At 44.2% G+C, this 11,219-nt stretch overlaps 1 protein-coding gene across 1 annotated transcript in view; it reads right to left on the minus strand.

Moving 5' to 3' along the window:
• Positions 1-11,219, minus strand: part of Sdk1 (sidekick cell adhesion molecule 1) — a gene marked incomplete at its 5' end in the record, with an annotated part of 870,484 nt that overhangs the window by 222,652 nt on the left and 636,613 nt on the right. Inside the window, 3 exon segments of the mRNA XM_005397857.2 lie at positions 4-120; positions 2,908-3,102; positions 6,372-6,455. Of these exon segments, the coding sequence (XP_005397914.2) occupies positions 4-120; positions 2,908-3,102; positions 6,372-6,455 (396 nt within the window).

Consider the following 11,219-nt stretch of genomic DNA (forward strand, 5'->3'; position numbering starts at 1 on the left):
TGCCTCTCTTCCATGTGATGGCGGGCTTGGGAGCCCCAGACACCTCACATTGTAGGACAGCTGTCATCCCGTCAGTCACTGTGGTGTCGGTTGGACGCTGGGTAAATGTTGGGGCAACATCTGCGGAGAGGAATTAAGGTAGTGAGTGCTCAGTGCTTCATCCCTAAGTGGGCAGGACCAAAGAGACAGCCTGGTGGAGAGTTCCAGACTGACTTTGCAGAACCAGTTGCACAGATAACAGTGGTATAAAGGAAAAACATTTCAGGAGTAACTATAACCTCCCTGTTATTTGTCTCCCAGGAATTACCTATCTTTGCTTACAACCTAAAGAGAAATGAGATACACAGCTGCCAAATGCAGGGCCCAGGAGGAATAGTTCTAGTGAATGCTAAAGAGAGGGGAGGCATTTATTCAGAGAAACCAAACAAATTACCTCTGTTCTTTAACTAAAAGGAAAAGCTATTTTTTGAATGTAAAATATCTACCACAAGATGACACATTCATGTTTTCTAGGATCTATTCTGGGAATTGAAATAACCAGGTTGCCAGGACCCCAGTAAAGGTCCCCCTCCCCAGGTGTCAGGGTGCTTCCCACTCTTGGGCCTGCATGGGCCACCAGCCCTGGCTCAGGGACAGATGTGAGCAGACTGGTTTGGGTGAGGGTATGCCGACTGTCCTCCCCTGACAACAACCATGCTGGTAACTCAGTGTAGCAGGGAATCCCTGTGCTCAGAGCCTGTGTGACAGTCCCTTGGGAGAATTAGGCAGGACCCAAGAGACCAAGGTGAAGCAGCCACCTTTTTCCTTGTGGTCAGCATCCTGGCAGGCCACAGGTAGTCCTGGGGCCCCTCCTACCGCCCACCCAGAAGCTGTTTCTCCCCACCACAGGTGTGAACCCTTGAGCTCCGGGTCTTGTCTAGATGACACAGGGGATCTTGCTGGTCTTGGTGCCTCTGCTCCTGCCTCACAAACCTACTGGCTTGCCGGGGCCAGCACCTACGAACACCCCAGGGACTTCACCTGCACTTAGAGCAGTGCCTCTGGTTGTCACCAGCCCTCCAGCCCCTGTGTATCCTTCACCTGTTTCCTACTCCATCCCAGCCACCTGCCACCCCTCACCTGCACACAGATGGAGACTCACAAGTGAGGGCTGGCTCATTCCCTCAGGGGCCCCTGCAATCCTCACTAATTCTGAGACAGGTATGTCTCCAAGATTCCAAGGTGGTCCCCTTTTCTTCGGCTCTCATCTCAATGTCACCTTGGAGACCCTCCTATCCATCGCTCTGTGGCTCACCTGTCCTCCCATGGCACCCACTCTGGGCCAGGCTCTTTTCTCCTTTCTGTCTTTCTCCCCTAATCACCTTCTGTCCTGGAACATAGGTGTTCCTCATGGCTATACCCCAAAGCCTGACCAGATGCTCAGTAACTGTAGGCTGCACCAATGATTCAGTATTATTTTTTAAACATTTTCCTTTCATTATGGATAGCTTCATTTGGGAAAAATAAATCCTCTTTGTGAAAAAAAAAGCCCTATACTTAGAACATGATAAGAAGCATTATCATCGTGGCAAACAATTTAAGGAAATACTTGCATTTAAATTTCCAGTCTGACACTCAGAACCCTGAAAACAGTTCCAGATGAACAGACAAGGAAACTGAGACTGAAAGAAATTAGATGAGCATCATGGACCACTCCATCCTCCAGTTCCAAGGCCTCTGATTAAGTGAATTTGTATACTATAACCTGTGGGCCAAATTTAAGCCATTACTTATTTGCCTGCATGAAGTTTTATTGGAACTCAGTTACTCCCATTTGCTCCTGCTTCTACACTACCATAGCAAAGCTGAACTGCTGGGAGAGTCCTTGTGCCTCAAAGTTCAAATATTTACAATGAGACCCTTTAAAAAAATACCTGGCCAAACCCTGTCCCTGAACATCCTGACTAGTTGCATGGCAGACTTTAAATCATTCTAGTTGACCAGAACTCAGTTTCTGGCTTAAGCATCCAGTATTATTTCTACTACTTGAAGCAGTATTAATTTTCTATGGTCCAACAGAGAGCAGAAATTTGATCCCTGGGCCAAGGTCAGGGAAGTGACCGTGGGTTTAGCACAATAGATGTGTGGATCCTTAAAAACTGTCCCAGTCTCTTCACGTGCCCTGACTGATAAAAGCCACTAGCCACGTGCACACTGCTATCGATTGGCCTTCTCAATGGCTCTCACACCCCAGGACATCAGCACTTTGCTTCCAAAAGGGCAAACATGAAAGGTGTAATTCCATAATCACTAAATTCTACTTCATTTTAGAAGAACAATATTACGACTGTGGGAGATTAAAAAGAAAACCCACAGATATAGTGAAAACCTTTACCTTTATTTTATTTTTCAAAGATAGAGTACCAAGGTATTGCTGTTAATGGGATAATAAAAGAAACTCACAAAAGAACTATAATTGTTCAATAAAACTAAAATGGGAATGGATATAAAAAAATGGGAAAAAGATCAAAAGAAAATGATTAGGATTGAGCTGTTCACTCTGTTGTGTTTCTGGCTCTGTCCAGAAAAATTTGGGACCACTTTTTACTCCCTTTCAGAAAGAGGAAGGCACAAATGCTGGAAGGTGGGGACCACAGGAGGAGGAATCCAGGCACTGGGAGAGACCAGCTTGTCCTTGATGCTTATGGGATTTGGCAGGGTTTCCTAGGGGGCCTAAAGTGGATTGATGCGTGCCTGTGGTACAGCCCTCCCCCGCGGGTCACTTCTGGCCACAGAACCCTCTGGCCCATCCACTCATGTCAGGTGCTGAGGGATGCCACTGTTCTGTATCACACAGGGCATAATGTGGGAAAGTCTGACTGGAAGGCCCATCTAGGTTGCCTGGTTTTGCTGAGGGGTGGTACTCACTGGTTACATCCAGGTAGGTATGGGTCTGGATCTCCCCTCCTTCATTACTGGCAAAACACTGGAAGATTCCAGAGTCCTCTGGATGCAGCTTCTGGATACGCAGGCCTCCACTGGGCATTACTTGGTACCGAGGGTTCTGGAGCTTGTTGATGGAGACAGCATCCTTGTACCACTGGAGGGTGGGGAGAGGGACCCCTGGGTAGGAGTGGAAGTAAAGGAGCATTTAAAAGAATTAAATTCCAATAGTCCCTTATATGACAGCTGAGGCAAAACTGGTTGAAAGGCTAACCTGGCAATATCTTCACACACATTTTGTCATCTATTTACCCTTTCAACTACCTATAAGGGGTTCTGTACTCATTAGTGGATTAATCCATTGATGAATTCATGACTAAGTGTGATGTTAGGAGCTGGGGCCCAGTTGGAGAAGGTGGATAAGTACCTTGGGAAGGTACATTTCTCTCTGGCTCCTTCCCTTTTTGCTGTTACATGGCTGCTATGAGTTGAGCAGCCTTCCTCTGACATATGTGTCTGCCATGCTACTTCTTCCTTGGAGCCAGCTGACTGTGGGCTGAACCCTCCGAAAACATGAGCCAAAAAACCTCCCCCTTGAAGTTTCAGATGTCAGCTATTTTGTCCCAGCAATAAAAAAGTGATTAATACACCCTCTGTCCAAGGGGCTGACATTCCTCATTGGAATGGAAGCCGACAGAACCGGAGGGCAAGTCATCAGGTGGGGTGACAAGTACATGAGATGTGTCAGGTTAAAGGGGAAGACATAGGAGCAGTGTCATATTGTGGATATCAGTCCATAGGATCAACATGAGATAGGCAGAGGGCACAAGGGGCTGCAGCGTGGCTCTTTTCTTATTCCCTGGGAGCCTAGTGATCCAGGAACATGGCCAAGAGTTAGATTAGGAGGATGGGAAGGCCAGAAAGGCTCAGCACATAGCACTACTCCTGCTTGCCCCTTCTTCACTGCAGTGGTGTTACAGAAAGAAATGAGGACTTGAGAACTGCTCAGCCAGCCTGGAAGGAGGGTAGGGTGAGGTTGGGAAGAGTGCAGCCTATGGAAACAGGGCAAGTTCACAAAGGGCAGAACCTGGGTTGTAAATAAAAGAGTCTGTCCTTGGCCTAATAGTGTGAGGATGTCTGTGGCTTGTCCTATACACAACTGAGGTCAGGACACATAACCCAGGTGCTGATGATGAGTGCTGCCATGTTGTGTGGGGCAGCCCTGGGCTGGAGACACTAAGCTCTTCTCTTAGTGCCTTCTCCACATGGCTGGACAACTAGCAACGAGGAAGTCTTCTTTCCTGGGACTTCTCCCTGACACTTCTTCGAGTCCAGGAAGCCATTCCTACCCAAGAACTGGGTAGGCTAAAAAGACTCCTACAGAGCCAGACCAACCCACGCAAGACAATGCACTCCAGACATACAGCAGGCATGGGGAAGTGAAGAAATACTTAGATTTAGTTCTAGACCTCAGATGGTTCTGTTCCTCAGTTTCCCTAAATATAAAATGGATTGCAATAAAAGCACATCTTACTATGATTCAGTGGCAGGCATACCCAAATCCCTTGATTCAAGAGGTTATGTAGGCAGGGGCAATATGTCCATTTTAATAAATAAAGTTAATATCATGGATATTTCAAGATAATGTGTTCTCAGATTCTGTTCTTTGCCTTAATTATGTTTCCTGTCACCTTTCATTATAACAGGAAATTTTAAAAAATCCATTTCAAGGTAAAAGCATAACCAATTCATGTAAAATCTCATAATGGCAAGTACATGATGTAGCTTTCATAAAGAATCCCCACTTCACATGCTGCTGGAGTTTCATTGTCAAAATTAACAGAAAGCAGTAAATTATATGATGGCAAAGCAATGCTGAAAGACCTGCTTGATATATATTTGTAAGTCTATGCTTAATGAGCAGTTTGTCCTGTAGAAATCATGCAAAAAGGGCATTCTCTTATCAAAGGAAGAGTTTGGGGCTGTCATTTATTGAAAAATAATTGTTAGTACATAGGAGTATTTGTACTTGGGGGCAATTTAATGCCATAATCAGAAATAGTACCCCCACAATAGTGTATACTCTCATTTTTGAAATATAAGCACTCTAAATATTTTATAGCATCACATTCACAGAGCTGTCCTCAAGAAACTGATGTTTATACAAGAAAGAACAATGCAACAACAGCAAGGAAGGTATATCCACTTAAAATTCAGAATTCTCTCTTCTCTCCTTCTCCTTCCCCTCCCCTACAGCTATGTCAGTAGAGCCAAAACAAGAACAGGAACAGAGCAGATTTGTAGAGGGTGGCCCTTGTGAGGTAACCAGGAGCTAGGATAGGGTGATGAAGGAAACAGGTCCTTTGGGCAGGAGCAGAGCTGCACAAACCACAGGTGCTTCTGCCACCAACGCTGCTCAGAGCAACACAGCCCTCACTTTTAGAAATGAAGAATGACATACACCTACACAGCATGGTGTACCCACAGAGCATGGTGTCTGCTCTGAGCCCAAGGCCTCAGGCCCCTAGAAGCCAGGTATCCTGGAGGAGCTGGCAAATCAGGGTTTGGATCCTGTCTCCATAAGCATGTGACCCCAGCATTTAATGAGCAACTCCTACATGCCTGGCACTGGGTGATGATTTTACAAGCAGTATCTCCTTCTATCTTCATGGCTCTGAGCACACTGCTTAACCTTGCTATTTATGGCTTGGCTTTTCCATGTGTACAATGAGATGATATCTTCCTTAGTGAACTGTTTCAAAGGTTTACACAATAGATAGAACCCTTATCCTCCCAGCTCATGGGGAGGCAGGAGAAAACACTCTTTAGATACCGGGTCTACACAATCAGGAAATGATGCTTGGACTTCCCAGCAGGTGCCAGAATCCAAACACAGGTTTTGTCAATGAACTTATCTTGAGGAGATCCTTTCCCTGAAGAGTTATGGAAAGCTCGGCGCTGCCTGACCTGGGTGGGGAGCTAGCAGCCAAGGCAGGGGAGAAAGAGAGAATTACCCAAAGAACAAAGGAAAGTCAAAGCAAAACTGGTAAGGCAGAAAAGTAGGAAAATTTCTTATTTAATAAAAGTGTAAAAAGATCTCTTATGTGTACTGGTCCTGGCCGTCCACTCACAAGGATGAGTTTCCTGAGGGGATGAGCCCAGAGGTCACAGCCTATGGAACCTGAGCACCTGGAGGAGAGTCCCCAGGCTATGCTGTAGCCTCTCTGTTTGAGATGGAGGAGGTGGGGAGAAGGTAAAGATCAGTGTTACCAAGGAAGCAGGAGCTGGGCCAGGTGGAGGGCTTCCCCAAGGCCATGGCCTGGTTATTGGGTTCTTCCACACTCCACAGTCAGCTCTCAATCTGTGCACTCACTGCCTCCCTGGAAGGATGACACTGTCATTGTCCTTCCTCCACACCAGTCTCGGGTCCACCCACTGCCCGCACTCACCCATGGCTCGACACACGATGTCCACAGTTTCTTCCACTTCAACTAAAATCCGACTCTCCGGTTCAGCAGTAAAATACGGTGGCTCTTTAAACAAGAAACAAACAAGCAAATAATAGCCCTTAAGTAAAAGAAGGATATGTCAAAGACCACAATAGCCCAACACAGTTTGAGCTTCTTTTAAAAGAAGTATTTCTAAAAACTTCATCATTAGTGACTATCACACACATCAATTCAGAATTCAGTCAGCACTGGCAAAAGGCAATTTATATTTGAAGGTTTCAGAAAGCAAATTACTACGCAGGGTGATGGCTACTTCTCTCTTTATGGGCTTGAATCATAGAATATCTTAATTCACATTTTAGAAGGACCGTCCCAAGAGGTTCATAAAGGTTTATATTTACAGCACAGTATTTAATAGGCTAGTTTGCTTCAGTATCTAAACTCAACACCAACCCATGAAGCATGTCAAATAAAGAGCCACAGCAATGCACTAAGCCAGTGGCTGGGAGGAGTGTAGCCTATTAACATATTTTTAAAAGTCTTAGCAGTTTTTCTCCAAAATATAGATTAATACTTCAATGGAATGCAAAATAACAGCAAAGAGAAAAGGGAAAAGGAGGGGGCCTCTCATCCATCTTCAGCAGCCAAGGAAGCTTCCAGCTTTGTGTGGATCTCTAGACTCTCCACTAGCCTGTGCAACAAAAAAACAGTTGTTGTACTAAACAGTGAATTTCCTTGGAGAGTAAATTGCAATATTTTTCTCAGTTTATTCAGCAGAAATTCAACAGAGGCATGATTGAGTTCAAGAGTATTAAGGTGGTAGTGATTTCATTATCACAATAACAAAAGGCCCTTGTATTCACTTTCTGTGTGATAATTAATTTCTGGGGACTGTCTTCCAGAGTGGCTTATTTTCAATGTAATTGTGTTGAATGTGGATAAGATAGCTTGGCATGCCTCCTGTATTGACTGTATCTTTAAAACAGGGTGGAACCCAGATGAGGAAACAGAAATGAAAATGTAACATTTCTAAGAAATGCTTAAGGAGAAAGGGTGAAGGCTTCTGAATGGAGGCAAAGTTGGGTATCAATTCTCCAATTACCTCGACCATTCGAGCAGAAACAATCTGCCTGAATTGCCCACTCTGGCTGTGGATATGACTGCAAATTCACTAGGTGGGAGCAGAATCCTCTGCTTAGATGTGTGTGTACAGACCAGGCCTGGAGAAACATTGCAAAGATTTAATGTCCCCCCTTTCAAAGCTGGTCTTTGCACACACAAATATGCCTTTTGGGTCATGTCTCCCTAATCAGTAGTAATGATGGCAGCAGTGTCTGCATCCTGTTAGGGCCTTGTGTGCAGGTCATGCCCCATATTCATCGATGGATTCTACAGTCAATATCGACTGTCATGGTCTGATTAAAGGGCTGTAAGGGGAAAGGGGGGTACTTAAGTTAATATCAACATTTGCTTATGATTAATTACAGTTTTTATTCCCTTAGTCAAATGTTTTCTTTTGGGGGGAACTGTAGAGTTCTATGAAGTTGAAGAAATAATAAAGTATGCTTTCCTCCCTTCCTCAGTGGTAACACCTTGCAAAACTATAGCACAGTTCACAGCCAGGATATTGACATGGATTGGATGAATCAACCTACTTTAACCAGATCTCCCCAGTTTTGCTCATGTGTGTGCATGTGTATGTGCACTCATTCTTAGTGCTATGTACTATTATCACATGTGTAGGTTTGCCAAGATGCAGAATGGGCCATTTTCACAAAGATGTTGTCTATACCAAACTCCATTCCTAGTCCCTAGCAACCACTGGCCTGTTCTCTATAAGTCTGTCATTTCAAGAATGTTATATTCATGGGCAGCAGACAGGAATTCCTCACTCAGAAGCCCTGGTGACTGCTCTCACCAGGGTTTGCGTGTGGGCCCTCCCTGCATGGGCCCTGTGCTGAGTGAGTGAGTGCTCCAAGAGTTGCTGGTCCCGTGGTTTGAGTCTGTGCTTTACTTACGCCCCGACCCCCTGGAGGGTCACAGGCACGGGCAGTCTGTGATTGCTCTTTGAGTGGCCTGGGTCTGGGTCCTTCATATGTCCTGAACTGACTAAGAAGCAGAACCAGGCAGGCTGTGACCCACTCCCACCATAGTTCCCAGCTGAAAGTCATGGAGAGAGACAGGTATTTCCCATCTACTTCCTGGGGGCAGAGCAGGTGACCCAGGACCCCGGTGCGATTACAGTCTGAGTCTCTGCCCTCCCTGCACTCATGGCAGACATGAATTCCTCACTCAGAAGTCCCGGGGACTGCTCTCACCAGGGTTTGCGAGTGGGCCCTCCCTGCACGTGCCCTGAGCTGAGTGATCAAGGGCTCCAAGAGCTGCTGGTACCACAGTTCGAGTCCGTGCTTTACTTGTGCTCTGACCCACTGGGGGGTAGCAGGCATGGGCAGTCTGTGATTGCTGTCTGTGCAGCCCGCATCTGGTTCCTGTATGCATCCTGAACTAACTGGAGACACAATTAGGTGGTCCACAACTGTTGACCCTGCAGTTCATGTCTGGGTTTTGCCTGTACCCTGAACTGCCTGGGGACATAGGTCCACTGGACCTGAATTGTCACACCAGTGCAACCTGAGTCTGGGCCATGCACATGCCCTGAACTGCAAGCGGATGCTGGATCAGATAGTCTGCCATCAGCTGACACCAATGCCCATGTCTGAGACCTGGGATAACTAGATACAAATCAACAACTGCCAGAAAACCGCAGACTAAGTAGTGCTTCTCAGAAGACACTGAGGGGCAAACCTGACCAACTGGAAAACTAGGGACACTAGTGGCCTTTGCTGTGCAGTCATTGAAGAAGGAAACTGAGCTTTCTGCATCTGGTATCAAACATGACAAGACAAAGGACTAAAACACAATCCCAGAACTCTACCCCACTCAGAACAAGTCCAGGAGACATCTATATAGAAGAACTTGGTAAACACATGCCTGAAATTGCTGAAATGATTGAAATGGAAGTAAAGACACACCTCCATAAGGCCATAGAAGAGATGAGATCAGAAATAATCTCTCAGGTAAAAAAGAAAATGACAATAATAATGAAAGAACTGCTCAAAACGTCTGAAGAAGAAACATATAAGAAAATAGAAGACCAAAGACAATGGATGGAAATGTTAAATGAAAAATATAGAGAGGACTTAGAACGCATAAAACAGATTCAAAGAGACTTCCAGGAAAACAAAGCTTCCATTGAAAGCTGCCAAAACCGCTTGAATGAAGCTGAAGATAGAATTTCAGGTATTGAAGACAGCATGGCAGCTAGCAACTGTGCAAGAAAGGATCTCTTAAAATCAACAAGGATCCAGAAAAAATAATTCAACAGCTACAGGACGAGGCAAAGAGGAATAATGTAGGACTAATAGGAGTCAATGAAACAGCAGGAGGCAACGCAACTGACATAAAAAGAATATTTGGAGAAATCATAGCAGAAAATTTCCCAAGTATGGAAACAGAACCTGATAAACAGTAAATGAGGCCTATAGAACTCCAACCAACCACAACCAAAATAAAACTACACTCAGACATATAATAGTCAAGTTCCCAGATCTCTAGCAAAAGAACAGACTATTAAAAGCTGCTAGAGAAAAGGAACAGATTACCTGTAAAGGAAAGCCCATCAGAATCATGGCAGACTTCTCAGCACAAACCATCGAATCAAGAAGAGCTTGGAGTGAAGTATTACAGGTCCTGAGACAAAACAGCTTCCAACCAAGACTGATGTATCCTGTGAAATTATCCATCAAATTCAACGGAGAAATAAAATATTTTCACGACAAAGAACATTTGAAGAACTTCATGAGTGCCAAACCAGCATTGCAAAGAGTACTAAAAGATATTCTAGACAGAGAAAAATCTGACCGCAATTTCAAGAATAACAGTAGAAAGGAAAGAAGAGCAAGCAAGTAAACAGGTAGAAAAAGTAGGAAACCAATGCAAGTAAATAACATGACAATGATAAAGCAACACATATCAGTTATAACCATAAATGTAAATGGCCTCAATTCACCAGTCAAAAGAAACAGACTGGCAGAGTGGATTACAAAACAAAATCCAATGATATGCTGTATACAGGAAACACATTTTACTCAAAAGGAAATCCATAGACTGAAAGTCAAAGTATGAAAAACAATCCTTCATGCAACAGGAACCCAGAAAAAAGCAGGTGTAGCTATTTTGTTTGCAGACAATGTAAACTTCAAATCAAGAACAGTCAAAAGAGATGAAGGTCACTACATACTTGTCAGGGGAAAACTACAAGAGGAAGAGATAACAATCATAAACATGTATGCACCAAATATTGGAGCTCCAAATTATATAAGACAAATCTTAACAGGCATGAAAACCCATATAATTAATAACACTATTGTAACAGGGGACCTCAACACCCCATTGACACAAAAAGATAGGTCAAGTGGACAGAAAATCAGCAAGGAAATAACAGATCTGAACCAAAGCTGCAAACAAATGGACTTAGTAGATGTATACAGAGCGTTCCACCCCACAATGTCGGAATATACATTTTTCTCAGCTGCACACTGGACTTTCTCTAAAATAGACCACATTCTAGCTCATAGGACATACCTACCTAAATGCAAAAGAATTGTAATTATCCCATGCATATTATCTGACCACAGTGCAATGAAATTGGAAATTAATGACAAAAAGAACCCCAAAAACTCCATAAACACTTGGAAATTAAACAACAACCTCCTGAACAACCAATGGGTCACAGAGAAAATTAAAGATGAAATTAAAAAATACCTACAAACAAATGTAAATGTAAAT

Source organism: Chinchilla lanigera, unplaced genomic scaffold (genome assembly GCF_000276665.1).
Source record: "Chinchilla lanigera isolate Chin_1 unplaced genomic scaffold, ChiLan1.0 scaffold00059, whole genome shotgun sequence".
Lineage (NCBI taxonomy): Eukaryota > Metazoa > Chordata > Mammalia > Rodentia > Chinchillidae > Chinchilla > Chinchilla lanigera.